This window comes from Lotus japonicus, chromosome 6, assembly GCF_012489685.1.
Source record: "Lotus japonicus ecotype B-129 chromosome 6, LjGifu_v1.2".
Taxonomy (NCBI): domain Eukaryota; kingdom Viridiplantae; phylum Streptophyta; class Magnoliopsida; order Fabales; family Fabaceae; genus Lotus; species Lotus japonicus.
This window is the reverse complement of record NC_080046.1, coordinates 15,255,212-15,280,790: the sequence shown is the minus strand read 5'-3', so window position 1 is coordinate 15,280,790 and position 25,579 is coordinate 15,255,212. Positions and strand designations below refer to the sequence as shown.

At 37.6% G+C, this 25,579-nt stretch overlaps 2 protein-coding genes across 2 annotated transcripts; one reads left to right on the top strand and one right to left on the bottom strand.

Moving 5' to 3' along the window:
- Positions 1-4,017: 4,017 nt before the first annotated feature.
- Positions 4,018-7,456, bottom strand: LOC130724980 (uncharacterized). The gene is made up of 5 exons (XM_057576243.1): positions 7,394-7,456; positions 6,181-6,448; positions 6,008-6,104; positions 4,522-4,592; positions 4,018-4,088 (listed from the first exon to the last, which is right to left on the bottom strand). The coding sequence occupies exons 1-5, from the start codon at positions 7,454-7,456 to the stop codon at positions 4,018-4,020; spliced, it is 570 nt and encodes a 189-aa protein (XP_057432226.1).
- Positions 7,457-16,639: 9,183 nt separating this feature from the next.
- Positions 16,640-17,170, top strand: LOC130724979 (uncharacterized). Its single transcript, XM_057576242.1, has one exon. The coding sequence runs from the start codon at positions 16,640-16,642 to the stop codon at positions 17,168-17,170; it is 531 nt and encodes a 176-aa protein (XP_057432225.1).
- The last annotated feature ends 8,409 nt before the right edge of the window (positions 17,171-25,579 follow it).

The window sequence follows — 25,579 nt, the reverse complement described above, 5'->3', positions numbered from 1 at the left end:
TCTGCACTCAGAACTGGAGACCAGTCATTGGTATTAGTTTGTTCACATCCTTTTTCTATCTATAACGGATCTAATATTTCCCTTACTGAGTATTTTTATTTTATTTTTTGTAGCATATTCCTTATGGTGTTGTTACTCATTTTCTCCAGCAGCACCGTCCCCAATCAATGAACATGATACTGCCCGATGAGACTGTAGATGAATGGACAATCAAATGGGCCCCAGGCAAGCCTCAGCAGAGTGTTTTCGATACAGGCTAATATCAATTTTGTCGGACGCAGGGATTTCGCGTTGGGGATGAATTGCTCTTTTTTATAATACCAAATAACACTACCTTTGGGTAGTGCATGTTAATTTTCAAGTGTTGTTGTTGCCACGTGACATGAAATTGTATAAGAATTATTTTTTACTATTTCTTTTCTATAAAATTAAAAAAGTATAGGTGAAAAAGGAATTTAGCCAAACACACCCATTTAGTTGCTATAAATTTTGGGTGGGCATAAACTCAAAAAGAAACCACAGATGAATAATTTTGGGTAGGCGTAGTCTAATTTAATATTTTCATATCTATTATTTAAAAATTATTTGTCTACTTATATAATAATTTTTTTTACATCTACTTATATAATAATTGAAATATAAAGGCTAAAAATCACTTTTGCCCCCTGATGTTTTAAGTTTGTGCAAATTCTGCCCCTACTCTATTTTTCTCGATGTTTCTACCCCTCATGTTTTCAAACAGTGCACCATCTACCCCTCCGTCAGTCAAACGTTAAAAAACTAACGGAATGAGCTGATTTGGTTTTTTTTTAATATTTTTTTTACCTGCCACGTGGTATATTAATTACTTATTACGGGTTTGTGCATTACGGATCTTATAAAATGACTTTTGACTTGATGTACGAAGAGTATTGATTTTTGCCATCTAATTCATCTCTTGCTTATTTTAACGTTATTTTTGTCATAGTTCTTATGTTGCTATAGATCGTATAAAATTCAAGTAGTGATAACACCTGTTAAAATTACGTATTAAGGGTCCTTGCATCGCACGAGTTTAATACTAGTGTTAACTCAAACGTGAATCGTCATTGAGTTCAACATAAATCCCAGTATACACTTTAGTGTTTAGTGCTTCATGATTAAGTTTGGTAAACAAGCAAAATGAATGAATATTTTTTTTAAAGGAATGAATACGCTATATTTAGGAACATCTCATATTTTTTTTTTTGAAATATAAAGGATTATATATTATTAACCACAAAAAAACCCTTAAGGACAAAACCCTTAGGGAGAGAGAAAAACCCCAATAAAAACGAGGCAGCTTGTCAGTAAATAAAAAAAGCAATTCAGACCAAGCCTAGGGATACAAGCCAAAAAGAAGACCCTAAGACTATACAAGCATAACCCTATTGGAAGACCACTAAAAAACACATTTTATGAATCACATATATCAAAGCCTCCCGTGCATCGCACGGGTACCATCCTAGTATAATATATATGAATACAAAATTGCCCCCATAAATTTTTCAGATTATTTAAAGTGCCCCAATGTCCAGACCATTACCACTCAATCGGCCCACTACTCCAGTCTCTATATAGTTTCTACAATGTAAATAAAAATTTCTCTTCAGCCCAAAACATTTTTCTTCTACCCACTACACAGAACTTCATGTTATATAAATAAAATATGGAATTGACAAAAAAAAATTGGCTTCTATACAAATTAAAAATTATCAATCTCAAATGTATTGAATATATAAAGTATATGAACATTCGAAAAAAACCTTAATTGGTTCCAAAATGAATAAATTATTTGTAGTTAAAATTGATTTTCATGCATGTTTTCACAATTGATTTTTTTACTCCCTCCGGTCCTTTTAATAAAAAATAATTTAGAAATGTTTTTGTCCTTTTTATAGGAAACACTCTTGTAAAATTAAGTCAAATAATTCATTCCAATGCAAAAGGACATATTCCCCATGCAAAAATTTGGAGGGAAATTACAAGCACCCAATAGGTATTGTCAACATTTATGGTAATTACCATGATTGTTCTTGTGAAAAGGAAAAGACATCATTGGAATTAAGCATAGTAGTATAAAAAATATTAGTTTTCTTAGTTTGTGTGATTTGGTCAAAGTTTTTCTTATAAAAAGGATCGGAGGGAGTATTTTTTAATTCAAACTTTATCATTTAATGTTTTCAAAATATAAAAATTTACGAATCTCAATCTCAACTCTTGCGTATAGAGAAAACACCTTGGTCAGCCCCCTACCGCTTAGTGGGCTAACCGTGGGGCGATGGATTAGTCTCACGGTTGTCGGTACCCTGGTCAAGAAAAAAAAATTACCAAGAAAAAACATAATATATAGCCATATTTATAATGACAATATTTTCAACAAAAAAACATTTTTAATTAATACTAATATGTTGCAATGTTATAAATTTATACCTATATTTGCCCCCACAACTTAATGTTTATGGATCTGCCACTGCCACTGACTACGCATGCATGTGCGCACCATATGGTACACGCACATGCGTGCAACCTTTGCTGGGGAATCAACTTCAATTCTTCAGCTCACAATCTCTTCTTTAATGCTTGTAACTTCTCCCAACACCTCTTTTGGTCATCATTGCTCACTTCTGAAACCCTTTTTCCCTTACTCTTCATCAACCCTTGTAATTCTTCATCAAGCTTTTTTTGTCATCATCGCCATAAGCACACTAAACACGCCATCAAAGAATCTTTGTAATATCTAAACCTCTATTCTAATGCATATTAAGCGATGAAAGTTCAGGTTATAGGTACAAAAGATTCCTTCTTATAATGCCCTCAATTACTCTAACATTCTAGACCAAGGGTTCAAATGCAAAAATACCAAGTTCTAAGGATTAAAATGCAATAAAAGACTAAAAATAGACTAAGACTATGCACAATGGTGTTGAAAGTGTGATGTTGAATGTTGAAATGGGTGATTAATGGTGTTGAAATGTGGTGTTGAAAGTTGAAAGGAGGAGAGAGGTGTTGAAAATTTTCAACATAGTTGAAACCTGCGTGTGGGACCCAGTGAAGAGAGAGAGGAGTTGCATATCAACACGTGGCTCCGTTTGATTGGTCCGGGTGATTTTCGTTTATCCTAATCTTTCCAACTCAATTATTTCATTCAAACAAAAATTTTTAAAATATAATTTTTTTACCAAAATTCATGATTTTTTTTCTCTATAAATAGAGACTTGGTTCGTTTGATTTGGACACAGAAAAAAAAAAAACCAAGTTTTCCATCATCTTATTCATCTTATTATCTTTCTACTATCCTCTTTCTATTATTGTGTGCTTAGTTTCTTTTCTTCCATTTGAAGTTAATAAAATAAAATAAATTATTGTGTATATTTTTTTAAAAAAATATTAATTGTTAAGTGTTTTAATTTAATTTACGTTAAAAAAATATTACGTTAATTTAATTTAATTTAAATAAAAAAAAACATTAAATTAAATTAAATCGATAATAGTTTATTTAATTTAATTTTTATCGAAAATTTTAATTTTATGAAATCATAAAAAGAAAAATATAAAAATTAAATTAAAATATGAAATAAAAGTGGTGGGGTAGGGGGTAGGGTGTTGAATGAAAAACCATTGGAGTGGGTAAAAGTTGAATGAAGTGTTGAATTGGAGAGAGAAGATGATGTGGAGTGTTGGGAAGAGAAAAAGTGGAGTGTTGAGGGTGTTGAATGTTGAAACCATTGGAGATAGTCTAATATGAAAATGATGACTCTAAAATACTTGAAAGACCTAAATGCAACTAAAGACTCTATTTAATAACTAAAAAGATAATAAAACCTAAATAAAAGAGAAAAAAAAAAGAGGCAAAAAGACCATATAAATTTTCGACATCAACCATCCACTCTCTCACATGGCGAAACAATATGAAAGAAAGCATAAGGCACATCACATTAATGTTGAAGCAGTTCTCTATGTTGCGCATGGTGGTTTCCATTGATTTTGCCTCAAATCTCACACCTCATCAAAATCCAAACCCATTCGAAAGGAGTGATCAAAATCCTCCTCAGATTTTGCCAATGACTCTGCAAGAATCATCAAGTGTTGAAAGAACTGATGCACCTGCAAATTCTGAACTCATTATTCCACCTACTGCTTCAAAGGACATTTTAAATGCTTCATCATCAAAGAGCTCTACTGGCGCAACTCTGGCAGCTCACGATGCTAGGAAGAGACGTCTGCAACAGGATGTCAAATCTTCCTTGAAAAAGAAGAAAATGTTAAAAGTTGCCTCTGCCTCATGGTCTTCTCTTTTATAAAGTCTGGCTCACAGCGTTGAAAGTTCAAATTTTGGATATGTTATTCACTCTTGGAAGATGACATCAACACCTGGCTCAAGTTACACTCTAGTTGCTCAAAAGGACATTCTTCCACCACCTCCACTTGACTACTCTTAGTGGAAGCTAACTGCTTCCCAGGGTTATGTGGGAATTGTTCCATACTATCTTCTTCAACAACCTTGGGCATTCCTAGCACCCTGGGTACACTGGGTGTTTGTTATATTTCCAACTTGCTTCCCGATATCCAATCTGCAAGTGTACAGATTTGTCCGAAGTAATACAAAAGATATCGTTTTCCACAAGGACTGCGTTCAATTATCAATTCTACTAATTCTTAAATTTAGTAAGCAAAAGTAAACTAAAATTGGGGGTTTTTATTTCATTGTTCAATAGCAAAGAAATATGATAAAACAATTATTTGAATTTATATTGGCAAATCAAGGTGAATGTAAGCCCTAAAAATGTAATGTGGAAATTTATTATCGCATAGCCCTTGCAAATTTGAAGGTTATGGGCGTGATGTGGAGTCTTGTCTCGAGTCCATTAAATTCAAGAAAAATTCACTTATTAGATTTGTGGCATTGCTTAATTAAATAGTTATTAATTCAGTTATCTGCACATTAACACTTATGCTCAAACTTTTTGTTGAGAAAAAGTTATATCTTCATTCTCCAAAAATTCCTCCTTCCATTGCTCAAAAATCTTGTACCTCCTTTCTAAAAATGTGATTGTCATTGTTGGGGGATTTTGAGTTTAATGACATTCAAAGCGGCAATAATTTTCAGATATAATTTCCATCAATGGATAATCAACATAGGAAAAAAAAAAAAAAAAAAAAAACATAGGAAGCAATAGCACTATATGCGCTGGTATTTCTCTCCTCATTTTTTTTTTTGATAAACCAGATAATTGTATTGAAAACTTGCACAAGGGTACTAAACCCAAATATAAAAGGGTGAAGAAAAGAGTACAAGAAAAAACCAACTGATGACTAAAATTATCCCAAATAACAAACCCCAATAATGTCCCTTCTTTATTCTATTCCTATGGTGTTTCTTTGATTCGTATGCCACATTAATGTATATTCGATCTCTATGGCCATTGATATGGAAATTATAACTATTAATTTCTATTTAAACTAGTGTTCTTTATCCGTGCGTTGCACGATGATTAAATTTATTGTAAAGATAAATAGTACTCCCTCCGTTCCTATATAACTGATACTTTAAGGTTGTGGCACAAATATTAAGAAGTAGCAATTAATATTCTTGTTTTACTAAAATTACTATCTAACTTCCTATTATACCATTTATCTCTCTTATCAATTCTAACTTTTCAATTTTCCTACCAACAATAAATGAAGGGCACAATTGATAAAGTAGCATTAATGCTCTCTTGAAATTGTAAAAGTATCAGTTAAATAGGAACAAAAAAAAGAACCAAATTAGTACCAGTTATTTAGGAACGGAGGGAGTAGTAATATGTTTTAACTTAGTTTAGACTATTTTCAGTAAGTATAACAGATATGAAACCGAACATATGTTGCAAACATGTAGATGAACGAACCACAATAAATATATTAATTTGATGAGGTTGTAGATACCTCACAATGTCAACACTTAAATAGTAATAAAATATGAATAAACATTAAATAATGTGTGTACCCATCTTGTTCAAGTTTAATAGTAATTATTTTCTGCTTTGTACCATCTTTCTCAAACTCTTGTTCACCACTTGCACCAGTGAGAATTCCAATCACATCTGCAAATCATAGAAACATTAATCTAAAGTTAAGAACAGTAATTTAAAAAACAAAAGGCTAAAAAAGAGTATATACCTATAAGAAAAGACGTATCAAGGTCCTCAAACATTATATCAGATATTGGCACAAAATTGTAAGGGCTTAAGTTGATAGACTTGTTGGGAACCAAGCGCACAAATGTATGAATATCAAAGTTAATCTTGAATGGATACGAGGTTGGACGGAAATCACGACCGCTTTCACCAACACCAAAGGACGAAATCTGATATACATGTTCTTCACTTAGCAAAGATTGGAATCGGTATATAAGAGTCTTCCTAACCGAAGAATGAATCTTACAACCCTGAAATTCAATAAAAAGAGAACATAAGAGATTTTTTCAACAATAGAAACATGAAGCTTTGATATAGATTTTTTCAATCCTGAAATCTTTTTATTGTTGATTGATTTACACGCATTTCTTGTACACATTTTTTATAACATATTTAATACTACCTTCGTTTCAAAATAAATGTCCACTTTTAATTTTGTCTGTGATAAAGAGATAATAATTTATTTTTTTAAAATGTTTCGAAAAAAGTAATTTAATTTAATGTTTTTAATCACGGAAATGTCATTTTTGTCTGTTTTTCAAAAATAAATTTAGATTTTTAATAAGAAAGATTTATTTAGTGTTGTTATTGTAACCTAATCAATCTTTGTAACCCACCACAAATCTGATCAGTATCTTCGCTATTTGTATAATTAATAAGGCGATTGTCATGAAAATAAATAAATGAATGTATCTTTAACTGTACAATTTAATAATCATAATTTCAATATGTGCACAAATTGATTGATTAAGACAAATTTTCAAGCCTACTATTACGTATTTTTTACGAAATGCATAATTGACTTCAGTAAAATTATTTAATGTAAAAAGCACATAAATTTTATGCATAGCACCTCTTTTATCCCTTTAAATTTGGCTGCACATTAAAATCATAAAATTAAGCTTGATAATTTCTTATATAAATTACTTTCTATTAGTATGGTTTTCTTTAATTTATGTTTGGTTGTACTGAAAAATACTACAATAAAAAAACAACCCAAGTTACTAAACAGACTATACAACTATTTTGTAATAATCAATTTAAAGCAACTAAGAGATTTATTGTTAAAAAAAAAAGAACGTGATACATGGTGATTATGTGAAAAAATGATTTACCTTGTCATCCATAAGAATCATGTCCATGGAAAATGGAAGCTTGGTGCCATATAAGCTCGGACTAAACCACAAACGGTTCACCTTTCTAACAATAGACCAGTTCTCCTTTGAAGCATCGATGGTGGCAAGATTGTCGATAGCCATTAGAACAAAGTATATTTCAAAGCTAATAGTTGGTGGGAAGAAATGATGAAGTTGAAGAATAGCATGAGGTGATTTATATAGGAATTTCAGAATTAGGGTTACTGCTCAATACATGTTAAAAAAGGAAAAAAAAAAACAAAAAAGGGTGGACGGAATTTGTAATTAATATGATTAATTTGCAGGCAGCATGTTTTTTGACTGATCAGAATGAGTAATTATAGGAAAATTGAAAATTGAGTTAATTCCATTTTTGAAAATTGCAAATTGAGTTAATGCCGTGAAATGTTTTTTACTCTTAATGCAAATTGCAAATTTATAGGAAAATATGATTGGATAGAATGGAAGGTATCGAATATTGAGTGATTAAAAGAAACGTGTATTACGGCTTCCATTCTATCAATTATATTTTTTTACTATGAATCAAAATCATTGCTATTTATGTATATTACGGCATTTACTAATTTATCAAATGTTAGTCAAACTATTGCATTAACCCATTAAAAAATCATGATTGAGTGCATTTCCTTTCTCAAATGAGGGCCTAAAAACAATAAAAACTAATTTTAATATTGGGCCTCCATAAAAAACTGAAATTAAAATGGGCTTCTACTATTTTGGTCTAAAACAATAAGAAGGTGACACTTGTCATGTAAAGAGGGAGGTTGGGTGAGAGTGAGTCTTGGAGTGTCAAATCATCTAGGTGAGTCTCACAACCTTCCTCTTTTCTAAAGTATATAGATTTTAATCCTCTTGTCCAAGCGCAAAGGAATGGTTGTGCATCGACTTCATATGTAGAAGCACGACAGTTACTTTGATGGTGCGGTGCGATTTTTATTTACTTCTTCTTCCTCTGCTTTGAATATCTACTCTCTAGCCAATTGTTTTGTGAGGCTCTATAGCGATCTACCTTAAGTGCACAGGTTAGATTGTTAGTTATGTTATCCTTGGGAATAAAATCAATGGTAGGAATTTACACTAATGTTCACCATAAATTTACTTCAGAGTAGCGACTTGCCATGTCATAGTATATCAACATACCTTTTTTACCCCAATAGAGGTGTCCTCTCTCTTTTGGTGGGGTGTTGCTATTCAGTTGAGAATGATTGTTAAACTTTTAACACGGCGGCAAGGATGAATTCCATATATCTTTTTATTTTCAGAAATATTTTTGGTAAGAGACGATTTTTAAATGTCGCTCAAAGTTTAGGTGTGATTTTCTGATTTAACAAAAAAAAAACCTGGAATTAAATTAAATCAAATCAGGCGATGAAGCCAAAGAATCGTTGATCACCAAGTGATCTACATCATGAGGTACCTCTTCCACCCAAACGGAGTTGGGGAAATTAGAGGCATTCCTAGCCAGAAAATCGGCAACTAAATTACCTGAACGTCTCACAAAGGTAAACTGAAAATAACTAAAAGCAGAAGTAAAAAGACGACATTCGCGAACAATAGTATCTAAATAAGACAAACCAATAGAGCCCTTCTTCCACCATTCAAATAGCTGTAAGCAGTCAGTTTCAAAGCAAACTGATCGGAAACCAAACTCTGTCGCCAACTTCAGTGCCCATCGGAAACCGCAAGCCTCGCCAAGCAAAGGGGAGATCACACTAACCGGATACAAAGCTGCAGCTCCTAGAATCGCACCATGAGAATCCCGAGCCACCATTCCTAGACCACCAATCTCGTTCTTAACTGAAGCATCAAAATTTATTTTGACAATTCCTTCCTCTGGCCTTTTCCAATTTGCAGGGCGTGAAGCTGTCAGTGATTGAGGAATATGAATACCATCATCCCAAGGCTTCAACATGGATGACCTCCGCAGCACATCTCCCACATCCAGTTTCCTCCCATTGAACACCATGGAGTTCCGAGCCTCCCAAATCACGTACATAAGCTGTTGTACTGCTGCTATAAAATCTACATCATCCTCCTCTAAAACCGCCACCATCAAAGCATGAACCGAGCTGAAACTTTCAGTTCTAATCGCCAAATCCGACGCAAACCACACCCTCTCTACCGCAGGGAATTTCAAGAACAAGTGACCACATGTCTCGACTTCGGTCTCGCAAAAAGGACAGCATGGACCAAGCTGCATCCCCCTCTTCACAAGTTCTCCTCTCATTGGAAGAAAATTTTGTACAGCCCTCCAAGCTACTTCGTTGCACCGTGGCAAGGCTGGGCTAGCCCAGAACCTGCGCCAAAGCTTCGCCTGGAGTAGAGGACCCGAGGATGTTGAAGCCTCCTCTCTAGCCACCAAGGACCTGATGAAATTGTATCCTGACTTACACACATAAATGCCATTAGTGGAATCAAACCAATATATAGAATCCACATTACCTTGGTTTGCAAGTGGAATTGCCAAAATTTTCTGGGCAGTGAGAGGACTAAAAGCCTCTTGGATCAACTCAACATTCCAGCGCCCATTATCTATCAAATCCGCCACTTTCTCCAGCCTAAGGTCTTCCACAGTTTCCTGTCTATAAACCAAAGGGGAACCATCTGGGAGCCATTTATCTAGCAACAAATTTATTTTTGTACCATCCCCCACTCTCCACCTCAAGCCACCCTCTATTCTCCCCCCCCCCCCCCCCCCGCTTTCAGGATACTAGACCACGCATAGCTTGGCCTATATCCCTTTCTAGCCTCCAAGATAGTCACAGAAGGAAAATAAACCGCTTTAAAAACTCTACCCAACAAAGAATCCGGGTACATGTAAATTCTCCACCAATTTTTAGCCACAAGAGCTTCATTAAAAGCTTTGAAGTCCCTAAAACCAAGCCCTCCCTCACACTTGCTCTTGCACAAGTTAGCCCAGTTTGTCCAATGAAGTCCCCTCCGAGACACATCTCCGCCCCAAAAGAAACGGGCAATCATCCGGTCAATATCTGCACAAATACCATCAGGTAAAATAAAACATGACATAACATAAGACGGAATAGCTTGAGCAACATATTTAATAAGTACTTCCCTCCCAGCACGGGAAAGTGATTTTTCTTTCCAACCTTTCAATTTTTTCCAAACTCTTTCTTTAACAAAATTAAAAATTTGAGTTTTGGATTTGCCAATAATAGTAGGTAATCCTAGATATTTATCAAAACTTTCAATTGCCTTTACTCCCAACAGCTGTGTAAGCTCATTAAGACAATTTTCATGCACATTTCGGCTACCCGAAAGCATTGATTTATCCAGGTTAATCACTTGTTCTGATGCTTGTTCATATGTTCGCAAAATATTTTTTACACATTCTGCTTCATGAACACTTGCACGGGAAAAAATTATACTATCATCTGCAAACAAAAGGTGAGAAATAGCAGGTGCAGAACGTGCAATTTTTAGACCATGAAGGCCACCAGACAACATTTGTCGCTCAATTAGTGCAGAAAAAACCTCACCACATAGGATGAACAGATAAGGGGATAACGGGTCACCCTGTCGCAACCCTCTTCCGGTTGCAAACTGTGGCTGCGGATTGCCATTTAACATAATAGAAAAATTAACTGTAGAAACACAGCTCATAATCAAATTCACCCAACAAAGTGGGAAGCCCATTTTTTCCATCACCGACCTCAAAAAAGGCCACTCAATTCTGTCATACGCTTTCGACATGTCTAATTTCAAAGCCATTATGCCATTCCGGCCATTTATTTTCTTCTTCATATAATGAAAACATTCGAATGATAGAAAAGAGCTGGCAATCCGTCTAGACCTGGAGCCTTCGTCGGATGCATCTGAAATAAAGCCTCCTCAACATCTTCCTTTGTGAACGGATCTGCTAGAATCTCCAGATGAGCTGGTGATAACCGCCCAGCCACAAGTGCAGTCGTTTCTTCCACCCCTACTGGAGAAGAAGTGGAGAACAAAGTCCCAAAATACTCTATCAACACTCTAGAAATGTCCCTGTCATCCTCATATTTCCTCCCATTATCATCTTTGAGAAGCTCAATCAGGTTCCTGCGCCGCCGCTGTGAAGCTTTCTGATGAAAGAAACCAGTGTTTCGGTCTCCCAGTTTTAGCCAAGATGCTCTGGATCTCTGTGCCCACAGGACCTCCTCTTGCTCAAGCAAACTATCTAACAACCTTTCGGCCTCCTTGGTGCTCTCCACCACCTCATCAGTCTGATCACTCCTCTGAAGTCTCTCTAGAAGGCCTCTCTGATTTGAAATTTTTCGCGGCAAATCTCCAAATTTTTCCTTTCCCCACCCTTGTAGAACCGACCCCACCTGAGAAATTTTATCGGGTAGATCTCCCCTCATTCTTTCCCATGTTTCGGTCACCACCTCAGCACATTCATCCCCTTCCTGCAACCACAACTGTTCAAAACGAAACAAATTCGACCTAGCCAACTCTTTCCTCATTTTCCGAGAGCCACTGAACACCAGAATCGGATTGTGGTCCGATCTGTAGCGAGGTAAGTGATAGACTGAAATTACTGGCCATAGAGCTCCCCACGCCTCATTAATAAGAGCATAATCTAATATCTCTTCAATTGTGTCAGGCTTCTTCCTCTTATTTGACCAAGTGAACCGGTAACCTGAAAAATCAACCTCATGCAACTCACAATCAGCACATGCCTGAGACACCTTCTGTAATCTATCAATATCAGGGGGGGTCCCCTCCCAGTTTATCTGCCAGGGAGAGGATGTCATTAAAGTCACCAAAACACATAAAAGGAATAGAGCTGTCTGGCGTGAACCGACGAACCAAGCATAAACTCCCAAGCACCTCATCTCTGTTCTATCCTCAGAATGAAAAATCTTAAACAAAATATGATGTAAAGAAGCTGATATTACCTCAACTTCAACTTCACTTCCCCAAAAAAGACATAAACCTCCAGCTCTGGATCTCCCTTGTCCTGCGCACTGAACTGGGAAAACATTGTGCAAACCACCAATCCCTCTATGTCTCAAAACCTCCGACTCATATAGCCTAGTTTCCATAACAAGTACCACATCAGGAACTTTAGAGTGGATGGGCCTTTTCAGAGCCCGTACTGCCCGCAGGTTCCCAAGCCCACGGCAGTTCCACGATAGAATCTTCATTGAGGTGGGCGGGACTGAACCGCAGTCTCCGACATCCCCAATCCAGTATCGGTATTAGTTTTCTTCAACGGTGGTGATCCTCCTGTGGGCAAGTGGCCACCCAAAGAAGATGCTACATGGGCCCTCTTTTTAAAATTATTCTCAAGTTTCTTTGGTTCACGAATAGAAATCCCCTGCCCTCTTTTTGCCAAAGGCTTCCCCACATGATGTGGAATTTTTTTACTATCAAAAAAGAAATCTTGTGTACCTTTTCCTTTGTCTTTTTCTCCCATAAACCCCACGGTCTCCTCTCCTTTTTTTCCTTCACCCACAGTCTGTACTGGAATTGATGAGCCCAAAGCTTTTTCCTTGGATGTTCCATTATGCATGCCCGTGGCCACCTCTTTTTCAACATCAAGCTCGTTCTCAACCTTGGTGTTCACAGCAGAATCATCTCCTACTTCCTCATATCTCTCTTGGTCTCCCTCTTCCTCATTGGGTAGTGCCTCCTCCCGTTGCCAGTTCTGGCCTCTTCTGCCGGTAGCCTCATTATCAGTTTCTGCTCTCAGCCATCCCCCATAAATCTCACTCGCCGTCGCCTCCATCTCACAGTGTCGTTTGATGTGGTCAATCCGGCCGCAACGGTAGCAAAAATTCACAAGCTTCTCATATTTGAAGAACATTTTGATGGAGTTTCCCCCAGCAGCAGCAATCTTTTGCCCTCGTCTCAGCGGAGTTTCGACATTAACCCACGCCCTGAAACGGAGACCCGGTCCATAATACTTGTCCCAACCCAGGTAGCCATCAAAAGCTCTGCCCAGAGACTTTGCAAGATTCTCTGATCTGTATGTATAAGGTAAGTCGTGCACTTGAATCCAGAACGGAACACGATTCAGAGGGATGGTGCTCGGATCCACACTCGTGTTGAAGACATTCAAGGCAATCAGGAACCGATCAAAGAACCAAGGGCCCGATCGGAGAACCAGGTCCCTAGCATTGGTGGTGGTGAATCTGAACGCGAAGAGATTTCCTCCTACAGAACGAACTTCCTCGCAACTCCGAGACTCCCATAGTTTCTCCATGCACTTGATGAGCCCGATCCTGCTCACCACGTGAGGAGCCAGCACTCTCCCGATCAGCCAAACATCTGCCACAAGAGTAGGGTCGATATCGACCACCCCAATGTTCAGGACTTCGTCCTCTTCACCCAGCAAGTCGATATCAGGAATGCCAGGAGGGAGGGCCATCGCGAGCACAGGTGAAGGAACTCTGATCTCACAGCAAGAAGAAAAAATAGAGCCCTAAGCGACAGTACCAGAGGTATGCCCTAGGGAACTTGTTTCCAGAACAGGTAACAATACGTAGAAAAACGTAGACCGGAAGGAAAACGGCTAGGCGGCGCAGCCAAGGACCAACAAAGGCGGCGTTGACTGTGTTGACTCCCAAAACCCTAGGAGACCCATCTTACTCCAAAACGTATTTAAAAAAAAAATTACTGTTTAGTTTTTATATAAATAAGAAAGGTACAGAAAAGATTCCAGTGCAGTATCGGCATGTAAATTACTTTCAACGATCATATCGATTAGAAGCTTTTGTGAACCGAACGCCACGCCCATGTCAAGTTGGCAAATTGAATTAGACATCTGCAACTCGATATATACTGGCTCAGACTGCTTGTAATAATTTTGTGTCAACTTGGCTGCTATTTGCATGATTAATTACAAGATATATAAAGTACAAATAAAATATGTGATGCTTAACATTACATTTTTTTCTAGTGGATCCGATGTGTACGTACAGTGTACCTGGTGTATCATTATATTTTATTATTTTGCTAAGTAATTATAACTATTAATACAGGGAATATCTATATTATAAAGTATGGATGTCTCACATTGACTATAGGGCAGTTTTAGACTCGTGATCGTGTTTTGAGATGATAATGTGTCCTATAGTAGGTATGGAGTAGTCTTGCATAATTTTCTGCCTCATAGTTCTTGTAATAATAACAACAGTCAAGAGAGAGAAAATTAGCAGACATCTACATCATAGTAGAGATATCTTTTCTAATAAAATAGAACAGACTACTAAACTAAAAATAACAAAAACAGAAACTTAAAATAGGAATTGAAAGGAACAAAAATATAAGAGCAACTCCAACGCTGGTTTCTTAACCCAGCTGGAGTTGCTAAGAAACCATATCTTATTTTTTTCAGCATTGGAGCTTGCTCAGTTGGCAGGTTCAGTTTCTTAACTACAGTGCATGGTTGCTTCTGCAAGCAACTATGCTTTTTCAGTTTCTTAATTAAAATAATGTATTTTCTCTCACTTCCCCAACAGATTTCAGAGGCAAACATAACAGAAAGGATGAAATTGAACAATGTAAATTCAACAGAGACATAATCAGAGGACGAAAATTGCAATTTTATTGAATGAATTGAAACTTTACATGAAGAAATTGAAACTTAAAACACATAAATTGATATTTACAAACCCTAAAAAAAAAATCTTCTCTGTTGAGTTCTGGAAGCTCTGATCTGAGAGTAATGGCCCTTGCATGTGTGAAAAGGAAGGATTTTTGCAAGCTTCAAGGCTTTGAAGCTTGCAAACAGGGGTTGTGGGGGTCGGATTGAGGCTATATGGTGGCGGTGGTGGTTGTTTGGTGGCCGATGGTGACTGCATGTGGTTGTTTGGTGGAGGCGGTTGATGTTTGGTGATCGGTTGGGGCTTTGGAGGCGTGGACCAGAGAGATCGAGGGAGAAGAAGTGAGGGAGAGAGGAAGGAGAAGAGGAGGCGTCGAGAGGAAGGAGAAAAGGAGAAGTGAGGCAGAGAGGAAGGATCTGCAGGGTTTAGGGTGAGAGGAAAGGGAAAAGGAGACGCTGCAGGTCAGGGAAAGAGGAAGGGGGAAAGAGGAAGGGGAAAAGAGGAAGGTGAGTGAGAGCTTGAGGAAGAAGGTGAGTGAGAGAGGTTGAAGAAGAAGCTGAGCGTGAGAGAAGAGAGGAAGAAGAGAGGAGCGGCTAGGGTTAGAATGGAGAGTGAGTGAGGAAAAATAGATTATATAGTGGGTGACCGGCTGAGCCGGTCATCCCACCGGCTGGAGCCGGTTTTCTGCCCGTTTGGGCTTTTTTTTTTGAATTTTTTTAAATTGACCGGTTTGACCGGTTTTCTGACCGTTTTTTCAATTCTCAGCTTCTTTACCGACCGTTTTTTCAATTCTCAGCTTCTTTACCTTATATATAGTGCAGTAGACCATTTGAAACACCAACATTTACTCCCACAATTTCTCTCTTGTCCAAAAATTCTCAAATTTCTCAAAATGTCTAATCCTTATGAGCAATATTATCCACTGCTCGACAATGAAACACCTCCTACAAGTGAAGGTTTGCAACCTTCGCCTATGTTTCCGCCACAAAACCAACCTCTGCAGATGATTCACCCGCAAAGCCAACCTATGATGGTGTTCCAACAACAAAACCAACATTCGCAGATGATTCGCCCGCAAAGCCAACCTATGCCGATGTTCCAACAACAAAACCCACATCCGCAAATGTATCAACCACAAAGCCAACATCCGCAGATGTGTCACCCTCAAAACCAACCTCCTCACACCGGTGGTAATGTTCAAAATCCTTCGTATCAAATGTTTCCACAATCGTTCTACCATCAAAACCAACCTCAGGGTCAAATGGGACCATATCCACCACAAATGCCTTATCCAAACAATCCACAATATTGCATGTATCCACCACAATACCAAGCACCTCCTACTGGTAGCAGCAGTAGTTCACAAGTCTCAAGTACACAATGTGAGGCTATGCCCGATGAGCCTGAATTTTCTACTCAACGGGGTCTAGATGATATTGATCTTGAAGAATCCGGAAAGAAACGCACCAAATGGAGTGGTAAAGATAATATACTTCTTCTTCAATCATGGCTCAACATTTCTACCGATCGGGTCGTGGGAAATGAGCAAAAGTCATATTTGTTTTGGAATAAGATCCGAGCCCAATATGAGGAGTACCGCGACGATGTCTCTCCTTCGAGGACATGGTTATCCCTAAAATCTCATTTTAATAAATTGAATGCTGATCTTAAAAAATTTGTCGGTTGCCACACTAAAGCCGTCAATCATTGGAAAAGTGGACACTCAGATAAGGACATCATGGCTACGGCGCATCAATTATATCATGTAGATACGGGTAAGGATTTCAAACATGAGAATGAATGGCGGTTGGTGAAGGATGAACCAAAGTGGAAGGGAACATTTATGACAACCAGTTCAACGAGGCAGAAGAAGTCAGGAGATGGGGTGAATGCAACATCGTCTGACCGGAGTGCATCAATCGAGGGCGACGAATATGAGGCCACACAACCAGCAACCCGCCCATTGGGAAAAAAGAACCAGAAAAGGAAAGCCAAAGTAGGAGACACAGCTTCAAGTGATCTCGATTATGTTCCTAACTCCGAGATGATAGCCATCGGGAAAGCTAAACTGGGATTCCTGGCGAGTTTTGAGAAGCTCAAGACCGAAGAACTGGAGGTGAGAAAGGAAAAAAACAAACTTCATAAGGCGCGGTTATTGAAGGAATACAAAGATATCCTTATGGAGGACACATCTGAAATGAACGAGGTGCAGCTAGCAACACATCAGCGCCTAGTTGAATTCGCCATGAAAGAACTAGGAATGTCTTAATTCTTGTTGTTGTCTTTCTTAATGTGTGCCAATGTTGTAATTTTAGCATTTCTACTTATAGCCGTTGGAGAATATAGTTGTGGAATATAGCCGTTGGAGAATATAGCCGTTGTTGTTTCTCTTATTTATACATGTCATATTTCATTCATCTCAACATTCAAGAGTTGTTTTGTCCTCTCATATTGTCTTCCTCCTATCCAATTACACTGATAGTTTCTCATTGTGTCATAGAATGGATCCAAACAATATGGCCGACTTGGACATTTACGACGTTGTCATTGACGAACTTATCAATGACACGACTATAGAAGATATGATGCAGGAGGAGATGGAGTTTTATCAACGACGTGCCAACACCGTTAGGCCCAAGCGAACAAGAAAGGTGATAGAGAAAGATCGTGAAGCTGGGAACGAGCGGTTGTGGAATGACTACTTCTCCGAAAATCCTGTGTACACGGAAGAGCTTTTCCGACGAAGGTTTCGAATGCGAAAGCATGTGCTCCTCAGAATTGTAGGGGCCCTTGGGTCTCATGACCCGTACTTTTTAATGTCTGTCGATGCAGTTGGAAGACAAGGCCTGTCACCATTACAAAAGTGCACCGCCGCTATTCGTATGTTGGCGTACGGATCACCTGCTGACAGTGTTGACGAGTACGTTCGAATTGGTGAAAGTACTGCAATTGAGTGCTTAAAGAATTTTGTGGAAGGTGTGTGTGCAGTATTTGGTGAAACATACTTGAGGCGCCCGAACCAGGAAGACATTACCCGCTTACTTCAATGGGGCGAGTCTCGTGGATTTCCAGGTATGTTGGGTTCTATTGATTGTATGCATTGGGAATGGAAGAATTGTCCAGTTGCGTGGAAAGGTCAATTCACCCGAGGTGATCATGGAAAGCCCACAATCATGCTTGAAGCAGTGGCATCACAAGACTTGTGGATTTGGCATGCATTTTTTGGCATTGCAGGTTCTAACAATGACATTAATGTGCTAAATCAATCTCCGGTTTTTAATGAGGTTTTGAGTGGAAATGCTCCCATGGTGAACTTTAGCGTGAATGGAACAATGTATAACATGGGATACTATCTACCAGACGGTATCTATCCCCCGTGGGCTACATTTGTGAAGACCATCCCAATGCCGCAAGGAGAAAAAAGGCAAAAATTTGCGAAAAGACAAGAAGGAGCAAGAAAGGACGTTGAACGTGCATTTGGCGTTCTCCAATCTCGGTTTGCAATAGTTCGTGGTCCATCACGCTTTTGGCATCCAAATGAGATGAAGTCAATAATGTATGCTTGCATCATATTGCACAACATGATTGTTGAAGATGAGTGCAACACGTACCGAGGTAATTTTGTTTCTGATCGGGTCAATAATGACATATTGGATGCTGAAGTAGCAAGTGGTCCTATTCCCGCTTTTAGAAATATCTTGGAAAGAAGAGCACATCAAATTGATAGGTCAATTCATCACCAACTTCAAGCAGACTTGGTGGAGCATATTTGGCAACTTCCCGAAAACGAGAATAATGAAAATTAACCTTCAAGTGTTATTATGTATTTCATTTCAAATGTATTGTTGCTTATTTTTCATTGCCATGTATTTTCTTTCGTCTTTATTTCTATCATTCAATAAAATTGTTTTTGCTATAAAAAACATAATGTACTTTTTTATTTTTGTTTAAAGTTAACATGCCGATATTTAAATTTAACTGTTTTAAATATTAAGTAAAATTAAATTTAAATTAAATTCGTATTAATTTTAATTAAATTATTTTTAAGTTGAAGTATTGATTTAGTATTAAATGTTAAATCTAAATTGAGTGAAAATAAATATTATTAATTTATGTTGTATGGTGGGACACGGGTGAGACCCTTCAAATAATAATTTAAGAAACCATGGGTTGGAGCAAAATCTGCTTCAGTTTCTTAGGAGTTTCTTAAGTCTGATGTGGCAGTACGGGCCCACAGGAATAGTGCTGAATAGTGTGTTAAGAAACCAGATAAGAAATTGTGGGTTGGAGTTGCTCTAAGGGAATATAATGAAATCAAAATGAAAAAAAGGATATTTTTTTCTAAGAGCACAGCTTGGTTTGAATGGACATAGGCGTGCTTCTTAATTTTCTTGTGGCACGACCGTGGATTACAAGGGACACGGTTGTGGACATTAGAGATGGTAGGAAAATCCATACCCGCGGGGCCTGACTCGAATCCAACCCGAAATTTTGGACGAAACGATTTCTTTGGGTTTTGCTTTAGGTTTCACCCGAATTTTAAAACTTGTTTGGATTCGGGTGTGAGATTGATTAAACCCGCACCCAAACCCAAACCCGAAGCATTAATGCGTGTGATGTACTAACCCTTATATATATATGGTTTTCTTTTAACATAAAAATTCCATGAATTATCTTGTTTATCATCTTATGTTCATAAACTATATTTTTTCCTTTGTATTAGAAAGATTATGAGATTTATGCTCTGTTGTTCTCTTATGTATATGTTGTTCCGGGTCGGATTTTTACGTGTTCAGTGCTCTCATCGGGTTTTGGTTTGGGTAACCTGAAACCCAAGGGTTGCGGTTTGTGTTTAACTTTTGCACCCATATTGAATTTGGATTTGGGTTTGGGTTTGGGTTTGGGTTTGGGTGTTAAGTTTGGATTCGGGTGTGGGAATGGTAAAACCACACCCACGGGGCCTGTTGCCAACCCTAGTGGACACTAGCGTCACAAAAAAAAAAGGAAAAACATTTCAATCAACAAGTCATCTAAAACCAAATATACACGCTTAACGACACCAAAAACATATATGGTTAAAATAAAACACGCAAAATAGTAAGTTCACTCTATCGCTCAGGTACATATATAACGTCTCAGTTATCATATCCAATGAACTAAGTAAATAATTGATTTCAAAGGATGAAGTTGTTTTGCTCCCTGAGTGCAGCAACCATCATGTTATTACATATATACATATTCTACCTATGATTCTGTTGGGAAACAACAGAGCTGAAGAAAAAAATAAAACACAATCACAACTCAAGAAAATTACGTGGAAACTCCAAAACCGAAGAAAAAACCAAGACCGTTGTCTAAACCAACAACCAGAGAAATATCACTATGTGAAAATTGTTACAACACATAGACTTCTCTCACTCTCACCCCAATGCCCCAGTACAACCACACTCTCACAAAGCAAATATTAAACTAAGTCAGATATAAACTTAAAGGGCTACTGACTCGTGCATCTAAAAACAAAGAACCTAGGTCCAATATATAGCCTTGGTCTCCCCCTTGTTTCACCACACTAAGCGATGTGGGACTTCTCCAATAGCTAATTTTTAACCTCCTTCTTTATTTTAGAAACTTGGGCAATGTGGGACTTGACAATCAACCCCAACAATCTCCACCTTGATTGTAAGAGTTACACATCTTCCGCTTGCATTGTCTATACCGACAATCATACTCTACCATAAAAGAGTACACTTTACTTGGAAACAAACCATCCCAAGAATTTCACTTGGAACTAAACCATTCCAAGAATTTCCACATGTCGAAACCTTGCTGAAATTTTATGGTGCAACTCCCATGTTGGCTTCCAGGAAGTTCTTCAGCCATCGACACCTTTCACCACACACCTTGCATCAATGCCAACCAATGCCCGTGTGTTGTTTCTGAATCCGCTAGCAATAACTTGTCCTTTTCCATGGTATAGCGGAAATACCATAAGGACAAACTTTATCTTCTATATGAGATCATCACCATCATCTCCCAAAACAAGGGAGACAGTGCTAGCACTTACCTCAGAGTCTTTTTTAGATACTGCTCAACCTGAACAATTTCTCTTCATATGCCCTGACTTTCCACACTTCCAGCACGCCAGATTCTTTGCAAGGATCTTCTTCCCATTAGCCCCACCTCCAGTTAGCAATATTGAGCTTGTTGAAGTGCTTTCATCATTTTTCATTCTCCTTTATTCCGAAATAATTTTAGTTGCAACTTCTTCAAAACTCAAACTTTCCTTCCCATACATCAAAACAGGTTTCAGATGAACATAGGAAGATGGAAGGGACAAAATGAGCCTTAACGCTTTATCTTCATCATCAATCTCTACTTTGATAGATTCCAGCTCAGAGATAATATTATTCAAAGTACTCAGATGATCAGATATTTTCGTACCTTCATCCATGCGTAGATTGTGGAATTGCTCTTTCAGCAACAACCGATTTGAGATGCCCTTTGCCTGATATAACCCTTCAAGCTTCTCCTAGAGCTCCTTGGCTGATGACAAATTCTGCACATTTGCAAGAACATTCTTTTGCAAACACAGACGAATTGCACTTGCAGCCCTCAAATCTAGTTCCTCCCACTTGTCGGCCTCCATGTTGGAAGTGTTTCCTTTCAGCGCCTTGTGTAATCCTGATTGTATCAGCACATCCTTGACTTGTACTTTCCACAAGCCAAAGTTGATTCTTCCATCAAACTTCTCTATGTCAAACTTCATAGCGCTCGAGTAAGACATAGCAGCTGCAAACTTCTTCTTCAGCACCTCCACAGTATCACACTTCTTTTCTGGTGTGGAAGATCAGATAGTTCTGCAACCACAGAACATACTAAGAATTGTGATATCTCATCGAACCGAAGCTCTTGATACCACTGTTGGGAAAAAACAGAGCTGAAGAAAAAAATAAAACACAATCACAACACAAGAAAATTACGTGGAAACTCCAAAACCGAAGAAAAAACCACGACCGTTGTCTAAACCGACAACCAGAGAAATATCACTATGTGAAAATTGTTACAACACATAGACTTCTCTCACTCTCACCCCAATGCCCCAGTACAACCACACTCTCACAAAGCAAATATTAAACTAAGTGAGATATAAGCTTAAAGTGCTACTGACTGGTGCATCTAAAAACAAAGAACCTAGGTCCAATATATAGCCTTGGTCTCCCCCTTGTTTCACCACACTAAGCGATGTGGGACTTCTCCAATAGCTAATTTTTAACCTCCTTCTTTATTTTAGAAACTTGGGCAATGTGGGACTTGACAATCAACCCCAACAGATTCTTATGGATGCTAAATATACCTCTTAAGAAATTAACTCCAGCCCCCCCCCATGTTGTTTTTAATTGTCCTCCCTAATGTCCTATCCACAAGCAATCGTCATGTAAGCGTGATCAAACGAATAGTCATTAAGCAAAAAGATACCAACTAAGACATTAGACATATGTCGCTATCTAAAAATAGGTTAGTTGAAAGCATACGAAACTAATCATATACCCTCCTCAAGAAGTGAGTTATTATGAATTACCCGTACTCGATAATTTCTTAGTGTAGTTAAATTAACGTGTTTGTTGCGATGATCTACTCTTCATATATTAAGCGCAAAGAAGAAATATCAATCATGAAAGGAAACTAAACTTTAAAGTATATAAACAGGGTTCACAGTCTTGAGAAAGATGTTTAACAAATCATAATATACATGAAAAGCATGCATAGGAATCCTAGTAATGGCTAACATTAATCTAGATAAAAGAAAATGAGATAAACAATTGAAAACAACCTCTCTATCTTCAATCTATCTTCGAGGTGTTTTTCCTCGTTACCTTGTTGGCACGACACTCCAAGATCTTCTTCCTTAGATTAAAATGTGTTGGAATGAGTCTCAATGAAGTTCTAATGACCTAGGAACCTTACATAACACATTAGGATCTGCTTCGATGCAGTTTCGCGAGCCCTGAACATGCATGTCTGTGACAAACATGGCCATTGTCGTGCTTAATTTAATATATCAAAACCATGACCCTACAAATTGTGCATGGTCATTGCTTCTTGGTTATTCTTGCTTCTCAGCACAGACCTTTTATTGATGATCAAACCAGTCACATTGAATATTAGAAAGTTGTGAACAACATATACAAATGTCAGCCCGATCCAACGGTGAACCCAATCGCAAGATCCATTCCACATCAAGGCTCATAGTAGATATAGCTTACTAAATTCACCAAATGCATGCATGTGTTTTTTCCTATTATTGACATTTGTTTCCACTGTATTTCCCTTTTTCCCTTTTGACTTGTCTATTGAAAAATACACCATGAACACATGTTTTCTATGAAGATAATGAAATAACAAGCTACAATATCATATGAAAAATATATTAATAATCATGAAATTTAGACGCACATCAATATCTCATACATGTAGTTCTATTCGGGCAAGGTTTCGAAAGCCTTTCCGGAATGTCTATCATTTTGATTTTCGAATAGAATAGATTTTGGATCTTCACAAATAATCCTCCGTTTTGGTTTTGACCCGTCTTCAAATTTACTCGATGTTTTTATGTGGTTACATTCTAGATCCCCTGGCTTCATTACCCGCTCATAACGAATATGTTGCTTGTGAGACTTATCTGCTTGATAGCTATGAGTCAGGATTTACGATATGTGGATATATTTTTCCAACTTGTTGATCATCTTCTAGATTCACCGAACAAACTCATCAAGCTTTAGAGTCAAATCTTAGCATTATCCACTCGTGACATTCCAAGAGAATGCTCCTTTTGAGACGATTTCTTTATAGACGATCGTCGTCTACGTGTTTGAACTATTGCGTTCGGAGCTTGATAATCTTTTAGGCAGATTCTGCCAAATGTTCTTCCAAAATCCAAACCTATAGCACCTTTTATCTTCATGTGGTAGTTATAGTTTGAATACTCTAGATGCAGTGGATATGTCCACTGCGAGCATGATGAGTAATGACGGGGTGTCCTGTAAAATACACTTTCATGCTCAAGTTAACTTTTTGTTCAGAAAGAGAGTCTCAAAGTCTAAGAAGAACTAAGAGTTTTGCATAACTGAGTGTGTCAGTCACATTCGCTTGGCCTATACTGAAACAGGATGTTCCTTAACTTATTCATCTTAAACACCATCTTGGTACTTACTTACTTGATTGTAAGATATTTAGCCATTTGAGATGCTATTTGGTCTTGTGCTTATTTCAACTTAATTGCATGAAAAATATTCATCTCACTAACACATATTGTAGAGAGATAGAAAAAGTAATTAAAAAAATTAGAGACATAATAAGTTATATAATTAAAAAAGAAGCGAGAAGTAAGAAGAAAATGTGGGTCAAATTTTGATGAAGGAAAAAATTTAGTATGAATATATCAAAGAACATTAGTAATTGACTATGATTTTTGTTGGCAAGTAAACAATAAAGTAAAGGGGGATGGAGGAGAGGCAAAGTTGCAGTTTGAAAATAGGAAAAGGAGTACATAATTGAGAAAACCAGGTCCATATACCCTTGAAAGTTGAGCATCCACTTGCATGCCCTGCGTAAGCTCCTTGGCAAGAAATCAATAACAACAACAACCACCACCTTGTGACTTCCCAACCCAACTCTCTCTCTCTCTCTCTCTCTCTCTCTCTCTCTCTCTCTCTCTCTCTCTCTCTCTCTCTCTCTCTCTCTCTCTCTCTCTCTCTCTCTTTCTACTTGTTCAGCTTCACCCTCATCTTCCAAAGCCAAAAAGAAAAGGACCAACCATAACAAGAGGAGGAAAAAATAAACCCCTCAACAGCAAAACTAATACAACTTGCATTACAAAAAGATAATAACACAAAACTTAGCCTTACCCCTTTTCCGTCTCTAACACTCATATAAACGCTTTTGTGTATTCCATATCAATCAGCAAATCAATAACACATAGTGTGTTATTGCCGGAGAGAAAGAGATATTCTTATAAATTAATTAAAATACACCATGAACACATGATTTCTATGAAGATAATGAAATAACAAGCTACAATATCATATGAAAAATATATTAATAATCATGAAATTTAGACGCACATCAATATCTCATACATGTAGTTCTATTCGGGCAAGGTTTCGAAAGCCTTTCCGGAATGTCTATCATTTTGATTTCCGAATAGAATAGATTTTGGATCTTCACAAATAATCCTCCGTTTTGGTTTGACTCATCTTCAAAGTTAGTCGATGTTTTTATGTGGTTACATTCTAGATCACCCTGGCTTCATTACCCGCTCATGACGAATATGTTGCTTGTGAGACTTATCTGCTTGATGGTTATGAGTCAGGATTTACAATATGTAGATATAGTTTTCCAACTTGGTGATCATCATTTAGATTCACCAAACAAACTCACCAAGATTTAGGGTCAAATATTAGCATTATCCATTCATGACATTCCAAGAGAATGCTCCTTTTGAGGCGATTCCTCTATAGACGATTGTCGTCTACGTGTTTGAACTATTGCGTTCGGAGCTTGATAATCTTTCAGGCAGATTCCGCCAAATGTTCTTCCAAAATCCAAACCTAGAGCACCTTTTATCTTCATGTGGTAGTTATAGTTTGAATACTCTAGATGTAGTGGATATGTCCACTGC

Bases quoted from the DNA above. Each gene is read 5' to 3' on its own strand.
- LOC130724980 (XM_057576243.1), bottom strand. From the start codon at position 7,456: ATGGCTATCGACAATCTTGCCACCATCGATGCTTCAAAGGAGAACTGG. The intron at 4,593-6,007 runs GTACACACATTA...GTACACTTGCAG, and splicing joins ATTAAACTTGAACAAGATGG to ATTGGATATCGGGAAGCAAG. The intron at 4,089-4,521 runs GTTGTTGAAGAA...TGATTCTTGCAG, and splicing joins GGGTGCTAGGAATGCCCAAG to AGTCATTGGCAAAATCTGAG.
- LOC130724979 (XM_057576242.1), top strand. From the start codon at position 16,640: ATGGCTACGGCGCATCAATTATATCATGTAGATACGGGTAAGGATTTC.